At 40.1% G+C, this 16,106-nt stretch overlaps 2 protein-coding genes and 1 long non-coding RNA gene across 3 annotated transcripts in view; 2 read left to right on the forward strand and 1 right to left on the reverse strand.

Annotated features, from left to right (window-relative positions):
* Positions 1-10,948, forward strand: part of DDC (dopa decarboxylase (aromatic L-amino acid decarboxylase)) — a 60,243-nt gene extending 49,295 nt beyond the window's left edge. Inside the window, exons 13-14 of the mRNA XM_010573947.1 lie at positions 5,824-5,925; positions 10,133-10,948. Of these exons, the coding sequence (XP_010572249.1) occupies positions 5,824-5,925; positions 10,133-10,348 (318 nt within the window). The 3' untranslated portion in view covers positions 10,349-10,948. The remainder of the gene's footprint in view (positions 1-5,823; positions 5,926-10,132) is intronic.
* LOC104835766 lies at positions 1,701-15,780 on the reverse strand. The gene is made up of 3 exons (XR_774777.1): positions 15,694-15,780; positions 4,001-4,072; positions 1,701-2,430 (listed from the first exon to the last, which is right to left on the reverse strand). It is a non-coding gene; the product is annotated as an uncharacterized LOC104835766 (long non-coding RNA).
* A 271-nt stretch (positions 15,781-16,051) lies between these two features.
* The window catches only part of FIGNL1 (fidgetin-like 1), a 5,085-nt gene continuing 5,030 nt past the window's right edge, over positions 16,052-16,106 (forward strand). Inside the window, exon 1 of the mRNA XM_010573958.1 lies at positions 16,052-16,103. The gene's annotated coding sequence lies outside the window, so the exon portion shown is untranslated. The remainder of the gene's footprint in view (positions 16,104-16,106) is intronic.

The raw sequence follows: 16,106 nt of genomic DNA on the forward strand, positions 1-16,106 counted from the left end.
TTGAGTGTGTATGTTTAATACTTCATTAAGGACTATATTGTTCCCCAGTATACAGAGAAAATAAGTTATGACCTTATGTTTGCAACTTTGAAAGGGGAAGAGGTGTAATTAAGGGCAGAATTTCTATCTCATTGTATACATCTGTCAAACTGGAACCATTAAGTTAGTTTCTCCTCGCCACCACCACCCCACCCCCCCGCCCCAGATGAATGATGATTCAATTCAGTGAGTTCCAAAGCCGCTTTAAAAAAACCAAGTAATTTCTGTCTCCAGCAGTTCTCAGTTGAACTTAAATTTCAAAAAACAATTGCATTTCATTTGCTCCCTGCTCTAGCAGAATTTAAAATATCTCTTGTGAGTTTGCAGACACGTTGCTAAAGTTATATCAGTAGCTGCAAAATAACAATTATAAATGTGTTTCATATCTTGCACATTTTCCTCTCTTCTCAGGAATTATCGTGGGTTCCAGATATATTGTGATGACTTTCCTTTTGGCAGTGTAGTAATGAAGTATGTAAACCCACCTGACACTGGTTTATATTTTCAAACCAATAGACAAGTTTCCAAATGAAAAGTAATTTGGAATTTAACCTCACTTGTTAACTTCACTTTAGCATTGCTTATCACAGTGCTTGACCTTGAAAAGTTGCTTTCTTTTAAACATGTTGTAGCATCTTGCAAATAACAGCTTTTATATTCCCATTGCTGGCAAAGGCAGTCCTTGAAGAGAATAGCTGGTACTGTATCTTGTGGACTTGGACTTTTAGCTGGGTTTTAAGGGAACCTCTGTAGCTGCCAGAATTATTTCTGAAGCTGCATTTATTACGGTGGGTGATAGAGTGGACATAGGTGGAATGAGAAGAGACCTAAGAACAGTGGCAGAAGCAGATATTGCAACCTTCAAGTGGAGAGCAGTGTGGCTGGAGCTGGGGAAAAAGGGAGAAGTGCTCGCGCTCTGTTGTGTTATTAAGGAGTTGCCCCAGAGAAAGGGCCACAGAGTCAGGCAGAAGAGCAGATGTTTGAAACAGCTCCTTGGGCTGGAACCTGGGGAAGGGGATGCCTACGTTTGGGATGTAGCAGGCAGTCATACACCACGTAGTTTTGATACGTCAATGTATCTGCATGTAGGGCATGTCGGTCCTGTTCACGCTATACAATAGCAGCTAAGGCATGCCTGTTCAGATGCAGGGATGGGCCTTATGGAGAAATTTGGGACCTAGGGTTTCAATTCCTTTCTGAGTTTGTAAAAATCCCAATATAGACGCTGTGATCACCTAGTAAAAAAAAAAAAAAAGACACTTCAGCTCCTAAGTCATACAAAACTGTAGGAGGATTTATGTGGTGTTTATAGACTTCTAGTTAAGCTTCTTTTGTGGAGCCAGGTGTTACTTACAAAGTGATTTGAGATTTTCAATAGTAATGAGCTTCTGACATGATATAGAGGGAAAAGGCACTGCATATCCTTAAGAAGCCACCCTATTTGCTGTGTGATTAACAAGCTTCTATATGGAAGACCAAAGATATCTGTAACTATCTCTTCCCAAACTTTTCTTTTTTTCTGGATGTAAACTGCCACAAAAAACTACTTGTCTCTTTTTTTTTTTCTCTGTCTTTTATTAGTATGTTTTAAGAAAAAAGATGTTTGTTATGTTTGCTACCTTAATGTCTGCATGAAAATGACTAGATAACCACTGCAACTGGCATTTACTTGTACTGAGGAAGGCATTTAGGAACTAAAATATTCCTGAGAGATTTGAATGTGTGACTTGGATTTAGACACAGTAACTTTTTTTGTTTTCCAAACCTTCCAGTTACGCACTCTTTTCCCAAACAACATGTAATATTAACCTATTGCAAAGTATAGGTTTTAAAGCAGTGGTAAAGGGGAAGACAGTCATCTCTGAAGGATGTGGGGAGAGAAAAATACAAATTTTGGAGGTAAGTCCCAAAGCCACAGAGATGTACAAAAAGGGCAAAACCAACAACAGTAACAGTCTTCTGGACTGATTCCAAACATTCAGTCAGTATAAATGTGAAACCCAAATGGCCTGTTTGTAAATGGCCCATTTGCAAACTGCTTGACCATCTTTGTTAGTTTAAGTCCTCTCAAAGAGCTCAGAAGTAATTTGAGAAATTTAGCGGTTAATGTTTTTGTATGTGATCCCCATGAACATTCTGACTCAGATGAATCCTCTGTAGGACCAGAAGAAATAAGTGTACTATGTCCTCCTTTATTCACTGAGGATAATGAATTCCACTAGAAATTAACAGCAGAGACCAAGATACTGGAACTGTACAGGACAGCAATGCCAGAGATAGCATTCAACTGGGGAGTGGCACAGTCCAAGTCGCTGTTGAGAAGGCTCTGTAGACAGCATTTTCCTTCAGAGTGCAGTGGGATGCGAGCTATGGCAGGCAGAGAGGTGAAATCTATAGGAGGAAAAGCATGAAGTGATCAAGGCTAGGCAGGTATGCTTATTTGCATATACACACTGATGTACTGTGATGCTTCAGAGAAGCTTCCTTCAATCAAAAACTATTTTAGTTCTTGAAGGCTTTGCCCAAAAATCAAAATTCAATTTAAACACCTTAATGCAGAAGCATTTATATTTATATTCACACATATACATACACAAATACAGATTTTTTAATAATAGGGACCCCATCTTAATGCCTCACAAGTTTACTGTTCCCATTAGTGATTATGTAAGACACTTCCCTTAATCCTGAATAACCAAATGAATGAGATCCCTTTCTTGTTTCACTTCTCGCTGCAGAAGAGCGATGGTTATTTACCTGAGATAGATAGTGATACACAAAAATTCCTTACAAGCTTCTTTTCTTCAATCTGCTAAATTTCACTGTGAAGAGAAGGGCTGGTATTCTGTTCCTATATACCAAGAATTTTCAGGCAACTAATGCAGTCCATGTGATTCCACTTTGGGAACCCACATGATAAAGGGATTGTCCAAATGATATTGCTAGAAACAGCATATGAGTTGGTTTGCGTATGTCCACTTTTTTGTTAAAATATGTAACAGCATTAAATAAAAGAATTTTTAAAAGTTAAGTAATATTTGAATGTCAGCATTAAGTTAATGGTGCTAGGGACACAGCATGACACAAATGTCAAAATCCAAAGCATTTTGAGGTTTGAAATATCCATAGATCAGGCTTGGTATGTACACATTCAGCAGAAAACTGAGAACAGCCTGTTACTTTTTACCTCTCCTGCTTTCTTATCCTTAGTTTCAGTGCCTGCAGTTCTCCAAACAGGACTTTATTTTCACAGTTTACCTGCCTGTCTTGAAAAGTTGAAGCACTAGAGCCACACGTGTCCTCCTGTGAGTTCTTGCCATGCTTGTGTCCGGAGCGCAGGTGCAGCTCTTGGACTCACAGAGGCAGGTGTGATACCCAAAAGCCCTTCAGTTTTACAGAGTTAGAACTTCCAAGCTTAAAAATGCTTAACTTCATTGGGTTTAATTATGTTTGGTTGTAACAATCTTTGTAAAAGCAACTCAGGATAATAGCTTATAGTTCAAAGGTGCAGGGCTTTGGGTAAGTGTGTTAAGCAAAGCTATTACAGGTGAAACCAGTTAAATCGCCACTTCCTCGCCAGTCCAGTTCTGTATAATCTAAAACATTTGGTGCCCCCCAGTGGCTTTACAAATTATTGCTACTTGTTAAGATGCTATGGATAAAAGTGCTTGAATCCACACATGAATACAAAATACTTCCAGAATTTTGTTTTGTGTTTTACTGAACAGTCTCTATTTTTCCTTGCTTTTATGTCTTTCAAATTCCTGAAAAATCCTTTTGTGCAAAAAGTGGACATAAATACCTGCTATAAAATGTACAGCATGGGTTTGGAGTTTTCTTGTACAAACTACTCACAGTAAGCCAAGTCTTAAATTTTTGTTTTATTCAGTTCTTACCCAGGTAAATTTTGATTAAATTCAGTTGGTGATTACATTCAGCTGAACAGTTGTGAAATTCTTACCTCATTGAACATGATGTTTTTTATGGCTTTGATTTCCAAGACGTAGTATATGCAGTGTGAAATTTTGCAGAGCTGTGTAAAAGACATCAGTTTAGTTAAGGCTATGGAACATGAGGATAGGAGGAGACAGTAAAAGATCATTACGACACGTATGCGTATTTCACATACCTTTTCCATGCACTTATGCATACAAGTATCTGTATACATACATATACTTCTGGTCAATTTTCATAGCTGTTTATATTAGCAGAACATTCAAATGCCTTGGAAAGGACTAGGCATTTTATTCATCTCATTCCTGACTCAAAAGAGCTTTCAGTCTAATTTTAGAGGGAGATGGTAAATGGATGTAACAAACAGCAGAAAGGAAGTGGTAACAACAGTAAGATTGGCTGGTTGCATAGGGTACCAGTATGCCCAATATGAAGGTTTTGAAGCAATGTTTTGATTCAATATAAACAATGTTTTTCTATTTTAAGAAATAAACAAACATCAGAAAGCTATGATTAAGACTGCAAAATGTGTTGGGGTTGGTTGTTTTTTTTCTTTTCTGTAATTTCTGTTTTGCCTTGTTCTTGTCCTTTTGGAAGAAGTTCCTGTGAGCTAAAACATTCCACATCTAACCCTGGCCCAAAGTGAAATGTTTCATTTTTGTTTGATATCTGTCCTTGAACTTGCAAAAAGACAAAGTGCAAAAGCAGAAAAAGACATGGAGACATGGGCTTAGTTGCTTGTTTTTGTAAAATTATTTGCAATCATAAATATATCAAAGCTAAGGAACTTTTAAACATCACTTTAGATGTTGCTGATAATTTTTGGTGTAGACTGGCTATTGCATGAAGACAAACTGTAATTCTAATAGCTGGTTGCTGTTGTCGTTTGGGGGGGGGGGGTTGGGTTTTGAGGGGGTTTTTTTAGGGTAGTGAGCACTAAAGTGATGATAGCCAGTGAGAGGGGGACTGGATAAGGTACTGCAGGTACCTGATGAGGATATGGGTTCTTTTTTTCCAAGAGCTTTTGAATTAATTCATCTTCTGTTTGGAAGAAAGCAAAATGTGGTATGAGTATGCAAGCATCGCTGACTGATGTTAAGACTTCCCAGCTGGCTGTTAATATGCCTGTTGTTATTTTTCCTATTTGTTTGATTTTGGAAGAGTACTGGTTTCCTATGCTTCAAAATAATTTCCCTGGCTTGGTGTTCAATGCCACTCTTTTTTCCCCAGTAACTTCTAAACAGGTTGGCTGAGATTTGCTACTCATTTTCTTGATTATACTGCCATCACCTTTCTTTTCAACTAAACCTGAGCACCCAGGCCAGAAGAGTGAGCAAGTTCTCCCCTTCTTCACAGTTATTCTCATATTCAGTGAACTATTCTAAAAAGTGTATCTTTCCAGCTTATTTTGCACTGGAATAGTGATCATTTTCTCTCTGTATACTTGTGCATCTCCCCCTTTCCCCGTAATAACTTTTGGACTCTTTAGCCATTCCCAGCCAAAACTGACAGTGGTAAAAAACCTAAAGAAGAATTATTACAATCATTTACTATTAATATGGTATCATATAAAACTGTGCTGAAATGTTTCATTAAGAAACAGACTAGTACTGCGTAAGATAGACTGAGCTACTAATATAGTAATGGCTTGATATGGTCCCTGGAAGTCATAAACGGGATGTAAGTTAACATAAACAGATGGCGATATGTGAATATTATCACATATCAGAAGAGGGAACAGAGAAAAGAGATTAGGGGTGGAAACAATTTAGCACATCTTTTCTCTTGAATCAAATTTGTACAATGTAGATACTATCTTTCTCTTCTTAGCATGTCAGGCTGTCGCATCAATTTGAACATTTAGTCCTTCAGGATGGAAGGTTTGAAATCTGTGCTGAGGTTGTCTTGGGACTAGTCTGTTTTCGGCTGAAGGTAAGGCAGCTAAGACCTCCTATTTCTTCTGTCATGTTTTATAGCAATACAATAACCTGCAATTGAATATAGTCTTTGTAGTTAATGTACTTAATTATTTTTTAAGGAAAGTAAAGGGAGTTCACATAGATCAAAGCAGATTAAAGAAAGAGGCTTAAGACAGTTTTTAAAAAAATTAATCAAATGCTTAAGAGAAATTCAAGCATACTAGGGTATGGAAATATATAGTCAAGGCAAACAAATAGTCTCACCAGTCATACAAAAATGACCGCTATTTTCTATGCTTGATGGGCTTTGATGAAGGTGATTGTTTTAATGTGTTTCCCTAGATATTTGTATATGAAGTGTGAGTGTGTGCATGTATTACATGGTTTTTGTCAAGTTAATTTTATATGTGTGTATATTTAATATCCAATATTACATATATATATATATAAAATAACTATCATGGATGAAGATTAGAGTAGTAAACACTTTTTGTTGTTTTCTTTAAAGAATACATTTTCATTTATAAAATCCTACTGTCAGACTAGGCAAATTGGAACAAGACATGAGTAAGAAGAGGATGCATGGGAGGGCAGCTTCCCAACTGCCCTCAGCCCTGGTCTGCTTTTTTTTGCTGAACATGACCCTTTTGCCCCTCTTGGTCTTTCATTTCCCAAAATCTCTGTAAGTGCCAAGTTCATTGACATGGAGACCTTACCTAACAGAAACTAGAAAACTCACTCTGCACTCAGAGCATAAGAGCTGCAGTAGTTGAGAGGGCTCACTTGTTTAGTCAGACATTAAAAGGGAATCAGTATCTTATTTTAGGTAAAGAACTCATTTAATAGAGGAGCTTGCAGCTAAAGCCTCTGTAAAGGGCTGGATTGTGACACCGAATCTGAACACCAAGCAATGACAATAACAGCACTGATGTTTTCTAGTTCACGTGATACCTAAGTGAGCTTTTAGCTCTTCCGAAGGCTCACAAGCACATCTTGGCTCCTTCTGGGTAGTGTGGTATTACTGCTTTTCACAAATTCTTTTCTCAGTCATTCAGTTGCTCCAGTTACCTGAGTTTGATGCAATTGGCTGAAGGAGCTAACAAATCTTTAACAATAAGGTAATGGTGAATTCACCTGGAATAGGAAAATGGTTTTGTTTGAATTTATGTTGTTTAAAATAAAAGAAAAAAAGTCTGGTGCTAGGGGATCAGACAGAATGTGGAGTTTTTTCAGTAAGTAGAAACATGAATATTATTTCTTTCCTAACAAGAACTTTTAAAAGATTTTGAGGAATAGGTTCTGTGGCTTTTATTGCTCAATAACAAGATGTTGGTTGTAGTCTGCTCTTTCACATGGAACAAGCAAACACTAGTTTTGCAGATCCAGAGACAGCTGTTACTCAGTGCTCTACATTTACTTTAAAGGAACAGTCCTGGTGAAATAGAGCATAGCAACACAGGAATTGTCACTTTTGATCAGACCAGTAGTTCATCTACATCTGTTCTCCTGTCCCTGATGGTCCAGAGGAAGAAATCAGATCTACAGGGAAAGACAATTTTACAATAGGAGGTAAATATTGGGCACCTAGCTAAGAAACTTTTGGACAAGTTGTAGAATAAAGGCATGATTCTGCTGAAAACCAGTGTTGAAACAGCAGTGTTTTCATCGCTTCTCTTCCCAGTACAAAAAAAAAGAGAACAAAACTAACAAGCTTTTAAATGAAGAGTGTTTTATGGTTATTTTTGCATCTTTACTTGCTTTTTAAACCACTCTTTGAAAAATCTTCCCATTATTTCTATAATTTGTCTTAAAATGCATGTTAGAAGTAGGATACTTCTAACTTTTATGTAGTTACAGTAGGACTAAGGGACAGGGGACTTGAACTGTAATGCTGCACAGCTGTAAAAGTATGAAATATTTTTCCTTCCTTTGCTCTTGAGAAATCCTTTTGTATTTTTTTTGCTTATCTGTAACTTTTAATTTTTTGCCTTTCACACAGTTGAGCAGATGGACTAATAATCTATGACTTTCATATTATAACTATTTCATCAAATGTATCATGCCAAAGGGTTAATTTTTGGCCTCCTTGTCATGTCTGCAGATGAATACAAGTCAAGCTAGTCATTTCTCCAGAGGGGTGAGAATACCGTCTTATTGAAGCTGACAGACTCAATCAGAGCTGGCTTCTCAAAGCTCTGGGAGAGGATTAGTCACTAGTAACTTCAATTTGACGTGACACCCGAGTGTCACAGCAGCCCCTAGGTGCAGCTCTGAGAGCAGAACAGAAGAAGATATATAAATCTTTCTTCTTCCTCCCCTCACCCCTGCCAAGGGATTTAACTTAACATCATATAACCGCTTGCATTGCCTAAAAGTTAGTGCTGTGCATTTCATATTAAAGGCAAGGATCATCACTTTAATGATAAGAAAGCAGTATATCATTGTCACCAGTGACTGACCCATAATGTGTGGGGACTTGCAAAACACCAAAGTTGGTCCTTTTCTTAGAAGCATTCGAATTGCTTAAATATCTCCTAGAAGACAAGGCTAAGCCATGAATTTCAGGCTTCCATCCAAATTCACTAACAACTTGTGCTAAGTCAGAACAAGGTTTTGACTTGGGTTCAGCTCTAACTCTAATACGATACAAACCCATGAGAATAATACATTTATCCTCAGTGCGAATGGGAAACTGTGTCTCCCTTATGCTTTGTTTTTATATGGAAAAAGCTATGCAGGCAAGTCACAACTGTGCAGATGTGAGAGGACATGTTTTCTGATATGGATGTTTCCAAGAAGACCTATGCCGCTACAGTAACAAAACCGCTGCTGAACAGATGGATTTGTCCATCTCTGATGCTTTTCCCACAGTCAGTGTTCAGTAAGGGAACACTGCGGTGAAAGCACAGATGCTCCTAGCATCTCTTGCAATTCTGTGTTACCAGCAGTGTAATAGAAAGAGTAAAGGCTGTACAATAGCTAAGATACTTCCCCAAGGAATAAAATTATAGCACTCAAGATCAACATGGTATATCCTAAGCTATGATGGCAAACTGCCCAGTGACGCTGAAGCCATCTCTGGGTCTGCTGATATAAAAGTTAGACGGACAGGTTCCTTTAATTTGGATAACAAAGACTGTCAAAGATCCGCAGCTAGCACTTCATCATGTGTTGCTAAATCAGACAAAAATCCCAAGATTTCTGGGATCGCTTCTTTCATTGTTTTCATTTAAAGCAATTTAGTACTGTTTTTGAAAATCCGATGACATCTTTTGTTTTATTCTCAAATGCTGATGGACATGAAATAGGAAAACCATTGATTCAACATTAGCTGAACCTGCAAAAGGACCAGTACTCCTCCATGCAGTCCTATTTCTTTTGAGATTTGGTATTAAGAGTGCACAGCTGCTCCAAGAGAAATCCTCACATTCCTTATTTGAGCACAAGGAGAATGAAGTACACTAGAAGGAGATAAAATTCAATACTGCATGCATGTAGAGTCCCTCTCACTTTCTGCAAGACATTTAACATTTATATCTTTGTTTCCCAGAATGCAGAAGACTGTTTACTTCCAGTGAGAGGGTCAGTTTACCATGTTTCTAAAATCCTCCCCCTCTCCCAAACCACTCTGTAGCATTCTGTGATGGGACACTTCCTATAGAACTTGAGGCAAACACTTTTTTAGGGTTTATACTGATAGTGTGAAGGTTAACTTATGCCAGGGATACATTACCTTAACTATTTCTTAATTAAGGGTAAGATTTCCATCTTCATATTCAAAAGACTCACAGCAGCCAGGCTTAAGTGAAGACTGGAAGGTTTGTTTTACAAATGTTAGTATAGTCCATTGCAAAACTTCCTCCCACATTTGTTTGATTACATCTAAGAAAAGTGTAACAAAATGGATGCAATAATGAATGCTTTTACATGAAGCTACATAGCTCACGACCTTAGGTCACAAACAAGCAGTCAGCCATCACAAATGCCCCAGTGTGAACGCTGCTTCTAAACCCCAGTTAATCCATAAATCTCTTTGTGGCTGAAAAATTATCTCTTGCGCCATCATCTTTTTGTAATCCTTTGATGGCAAAGCACTGAGAGATGAGAAAGTGGCTGCGTGTTACTGGTACTACTTGGGCTTGGCTGCTTGGTGGGATTTACATATTCCAAACTTGCTTCTGAAATTCATCACTGTATCTGTTGAATTACAATGATTTCAGGGCTCAAATGAACTAAATAAGGCACTTCTTAAAAGCATAAATGAGGCCAAGAAGATTCATCTGGTCCCATGCCACCTGCGAGAGAAGTTTGTGCTACGTTTTGCTATTTGTTCCCGCACAGTGGAATCCACCCACATCAAGTTTGCCTGGCAGCACATCTCACAGCTGGCAACTGATCTTCTGAAAACATGGGAGCAAAACCACCACCAGCAGTAACAGCAGTGAAGTAGCAGTGGGGAGGAGGTAATTAACTGGCTTTCTCTCTGTTGCCAAGTTTTATTTTAGGGGCAGGTGGGAAAGTCAAATTATGAGGGAAAAAATACAAAACCTGTTGTTATACAGCCCAGCTGCAGTAGCAAAATCCTTGCCAGCAAGTTGTGTTGTAACCTTAGTCGTTCCTTCTCTGTACTGTAGTTTCATCTTGCCTGTTTCCAGGATGCACATAGCCATGGGGACTCGAACTGTCATTTCTTACCAGTTTGTAATCAAGAGCATTTATTGAACCAGGCAGTGGAAATGGAAGGGTTAGTGCTCCCTCTGTTGTCCCCATTAACCGCTAGCACACCCACTCCTTTCTTCACAGATGAAACTGTGAGGTGTTATAACCAATTAATTTAACATTACTGTGACTTCAGAAAGTATCCAAGTTGGGAGCAGTTCAGTAACCTGGTTATAACACTGTTCAGGTCCTATCTAAACAGGCATGCACAAATGTTGTTGTCATGATTTGGGGCACTATCATGTCATGACACGCTTGCTGCAATAATTTTGTAAATGAAGTTAGGACTTCAAGACTTCCTTCATTACCTAGCCAGATCAGGGGGGAGTGAGCACTAAATGAATGCTAACGGTCCTTATGGCAGGTTCTCTACTTTCTCTTAAAGGGTTTGCTTTTAAAACAGCCATTTTGTCAAATCTCAGCAAATGGGTTATGCTGGCTATTGGGTTTCACTTTGATCATTCAGAATGAGGCCTCTTAAAAGCTCCTTCTTAAGACTTTTGTCAAAAGCCATGTGCTACCTGGTAGTCTGTATTTTTAACCAAGTTATAAGGAGTGGTTACTTGAAAATAATCTGTAAGCTATGTTCTGTGGAATAGAGTTGTGATTTCTTTTTATGGCTACCGTTCTTCTTACTTCATTGTGTGATAAATCTTTGACAAAATGTGCTAAGAAATGTGATGGCAAAAATGTTACTCTTCATTTCTCAAATTAGCTAACAAGAAAACAAATTACAATAAAAACAGAAATTAAGAGAACTACCCCTCAAAATATGCTGTGGTGCCCCCATGGTTTTCTTCCATTAACAGTGACACATTGAACATGAAAATATTGGAAAACAATTAACCTTCAGAAAAAATCAAATAATGTGTACTTGACACAAGCCATTGATATGTCATCCTGTTGAATGCAGGTACAGTAAAGAGGTGAAATGAAAGTCAAAAACAATAGCTGACTTTAATAAGTACTTCTGCCATTTTAAAAACATAAATTCCAGACAGTTATTTCTATGTAAATAAGAACAAAATAAAGAGCTACTCCAAGAAAAATAATCTGTAGGATTCATTTCTATATTTGCATTTGTTTTAATCTTTTCCTTTTACTGCTCATTATTAACTTCTAAAGCATCTTGAACAGCTTGCACAATTATTCAGCTTTCTTCCTCCATCCCTTGCAAGTATAATTCCTACATTTGGGAAGTTGCAAGTAGACCATGAAACATGCACCGGGACAGTTAATTTGGCACGCAGTCTGTTCCTACCCACCATCTTTCCAGAAGGGATTAAAGAAGTTGACTATGGACCAGGTGGATTTTTCTGGTGATTCTGGTGATTCCTTACACCTCACTGCTGTGGTGCAAACTGGGGAAGGATTAGTATGAATGTGTGTGCAAGTGCTACATAAGAGGTGTGCATGAATCCTAACACTTAGGAAGGACTGACCAAGCTCTGCATTTCCAGCAGGTCGAGCCACGCAACTAGGGTAGGTGATGGCATACCGCCCTTCTGTAAGGCTAGCCAGGAGCTATGTTATCCACCCAGATGGAAAAGCTGATTACTATTTCTTTAAGGAATTGCTTTCACAGGTAACAGATGAAGCAAGGGGTGACAAATTAATCTGGCAAAAACAAGTAATACTCGAGCAGGTGACTGAGCCATTCCACAAGATACTATTCTCAGCCACAGTATGAGAAATTTTGATAGCATCATTCTCTTTAGCAGAACCAATGTGAAATTAAGGTTTTCTATAGTAGCACAATGCAATAGATTGGTAGACTGAAGAGAGCGGAAAATGCTGGCAGTTGTTTCCTTTCTCTGTTTTTAGGTTTTTTAAAACATTATTCAGTTTTCATGACTTGGGAAACAATGTTCATGCATAGCACATATGGTCCACACTGATACCATTTTACAACTTTTACATTATGAAAACACTAGAATCTAGGAGCCAGAGAAGAATTACACCGTCTCTGTGAGACCAGTATTTTGTATGTGAAATATATAACCAGGTCTGTCCAGGAAAAAAAAAAGGGATCAGATTCTGATCAGAGCTATCCTAAGAGTAAATCCAGGATAATTCCACTGAAATGAAATGGAGTTGCTTTGGGCTTATGTGACTATAATTGAAATTAAAATCTAACTAATAAGTATTGGAAAAGAAATGCATAGAGTAAGGCAACACCAGACTGAATATAAGCGGATTTTGGTGGAAATCCTCTCCATGGAAACCAGAGCAGAGGTGGATGATGCATGCCTGTGTGAGCCTCAGAACTGCTGTAGAACAGGGACACGGGCAGGATGCACATCCAAACCTAGGAGAGGTGAAATGTTCCCAACAGCCCAGGATTAGACATAGGTCTAGACATTTGTGGGAAAATGTTGCCAAAACTGACATTCAATTAAACATTTTTCAGCATGGGTATCAGTTTTAGAAAAGACTGTTGTCCACATACTGAAACTCCTTTTGGCAAAGAATTTAGGATAAGGGTTAATTTAAAATATTATAAATGCAGTAGAACTGTTAATTTATTTTTGTTTTTAAAGAACTGATGTAAGTAAATCTTCTAATAAACAGCAGTGACAAGACCCATGGAATTCCATTTCCCCATGGCCAGCCCAATACAGAAATCTGAAGTTCACAGTTCTAGTTTTTCTGAAATTCTGGGATGATTTGAATATGTAATTGGTGAGGGCCGCTGTCGTGGTTTAACCCCAGCCAGCAACTAAGCACCACGCAGCCACTCACTCACTTCCCCCCCACCCAGTGGGAAAAAAAGTAAAACTCGTGAGTTAAGAACAATTTAATAGAACAGAAAAGAAGAAACTAATAATGATAATAACACTAATAAAATGACAATAATAATAGAAGGATTGGAATATACAAAACAAGCGAGGCACAATGCATTGCTCACCACCTGCCGACCTGTGCCCAGTGAGTTCCTGAGCAGCGATTCCCCCCAGGCCAACTCCCCCCAGTTTATATACTGGGCTTGACACCCCTTTGGCCAGTTTGGGTCAGCTGCTCTGGCTGTGTCCTGTGCCAACTCCTTGTGCCCCTCCAGCCTTCTCGCTGGCTGGGCATGAGAAGCTGAAAAATCCTTGACTTGGTATAAACACAACTCAGCAACAACTGAAACCATCAGTGTGTTATCAACATTCTTCTCATACTGAACCCAAAACATAACACTATACCAGCTACTAGGAAGAAAATTAACTCTATCCTAGCTGAAACGAAGACATTGGTATTTTAGTATTCAGTCTCTCATACCCTCTTTTCCCCACGTGATAATTCCTTTGTAGACTATTAATGTTAGGTCATCTGAAAACGGAATCTGGGCTATGTAATCAACTCAAGAACAAAAGTGTTGAACATTTTGAAAGAAGAACCTAACTGCTGTTTCTGTTCTGTAGCTTTGCAACATAGCTGTAAGTGAAAAATACTGTATGAATAGTTAACGTGAACCTGGATTTATTGTGCCTTGTGTGCAAAAGTTAATGCAGTCTGTGCCAATTAATACTGTTCGATGTTAAAAATAATTACCAAATCTCAGAATTGTGCTTTAGTAGAATATCCACATCTCAAGGGAGACAGTGCGGCTACTAGAGAAGGAGGGAAAAAAGTAACTTTTCAGCAACCATATGTGGTTTTTTTTTAAAAATAGTAGAGTGCTAGTACAATGCTTGCATTCTTAGTAATAATGACAGATTATGAATATATTTATTACTGATGGGGAAATATTGAAAAGATAATGTATTTATAAAAGTATTGTTAATATATTATACTCTGAACTGCATTATAATTATTAAATTTCTAATTTTCTCTTGCCTTTACATGTAAGATTCTGCTCATGCTGGTTGTTTTTTTGTTGTTGATGTCTCCTGTAAGGATACCACATTTGATGAGTAGTACCCACATTGCAGTTGCCTTACAACAGCAGTCTAAACCCCGAGACATGCGTAAACTTGAATTGCTCAAAGACGGGAGCAAATGAGAAATACAACTGAGAACCTTGAAGACCACAGTGGTGGGGGCAGATTAAATACCCACCGATGGATGCTATCTACATAGCATATGTAGAGTCTGCATGACCTTAATGGAAAGATAATCAGATGTTTAGTGCTTTTTTATTGTAATTTGTGAGCTGTCGAGTTAAAATCTGTATCCAAAGCCTACTAAACAGATATATGTAGGTTTTAATTGGCAGCATTAATAAATGGAAATAAAACTATTACTATTGTCTGTCTTTGCTCTTAACCAAGCTTTTCCCATTTTATTCATGCCAGATACGCTGTAAGGGGTCCAGCTTCCCCACTCAGGTCATGTCAGTGCCCTGATTTTCATCATCGGTGACTTGTTCTCAATGTGTTCTTCGAACAAATTACTTTTCAAATGAGAGTTCCTGCAGGAAGTTTCCTCCCCAGAAGCATGAGTCTGAAAAATGCCTGGCCGTAACGAGGGTCGATGCAGACCCTTCCGTAAAGTTCCGCGTGGTCCTGCAGCTGGATCTGCCGCTGGAGCCAGCCGCCCGGCTTCAGCTGTGGTCTGCAGGTCAGGCGCCATCAGGTAGGAGCAGGCAGTGGCCCGTTTCGGTAAGCCCTGCGTGGCTGCAGCCTCACTCCCGAGGGGAGCTCGCGGCCGCAGGCTCCTTCGCTCCCTGCCCCCGCACAACCCACGGGAAATCGGGAGAGCACGCCTTGGGGGAAATTCGATGGCAGCAAGCGTTGCAGAGGACAAACGTTAGCCCAACTTTGTCTTGGGTGATGGCTCGCAGAGTTTAAGGACAGACAGTTTAATGTGCTGCCTGCGCCACTGGCGGAACAAAACCCTGACAGTAACTGCAAGAAGCGTTTCTCACAGGAAATTAAACGCTCACCCAGGCAGAAGTGGCTGTGTTAATACCAGAGGTGTGACTGCAGCGTAGCGCGCTAATTTGCATCTAGATCGGTGCGCTGATTTGACGGTGGGTCGGCCTGATCCAGCGAGGGCCTCCGCGACCAGGTTCGGTTCGCGGGACCCATCCACCCGGGCCACCGTCTTTTGCCCCGCGAGGCGCCGTGTTACTCACCAGGCAGCCCGGCCGCCGCTGCCGGGACCTTTCTCAGAGTTTTTCTCCCCAAAAGGCCGGTCCGGCGGCAGGTCCGCCGCCCGCGGAGCCCGCCCGGGCCGAGGGCGGCCGCTGAGGCGAGGGGCGGCGCCTCCTCCCGCCCTTCCCGAGGCACGGACCCCGCGTCTATTGGAGGGCGCGCGCCTCCGGCGCAGCCAATAGGGAGCGGGGGAGGCCCCGCGTGCAGGCCTCGCTCCGCCCGCCCCCTGGCTCCCCGCCCCTCCCGGAGCTCCCGGAGCCCCCTTTCCAACTCGGCCCGCCCTCCCGATCTCGGATTGGCTGCACCTCCCGGCGCCCTGTTATCCGATTGGCGGGGCCCGGGGCAGAGCGGGCGCGGGATCCGCTGAGGCGGCTGGCGGCGGCCGTGGCCGGTG

Source organism: Haliaeetus leucocephalus, unplaced genomic scaffold, assembly GCF_000737465.1.
Source record: "Haliaeetus leucocephalus isolate CR32 unplaced genomic scaffold, Haliaeetus_leucocephalus-4.0 Scaffold3, whole genome shotgun sequence".
NCBI lineage: Eukaryota > Metazoa > Chordata > Aves > Accipitriformes > Accipitridae > Haliaeetus > Haliaeetus leucocephalus.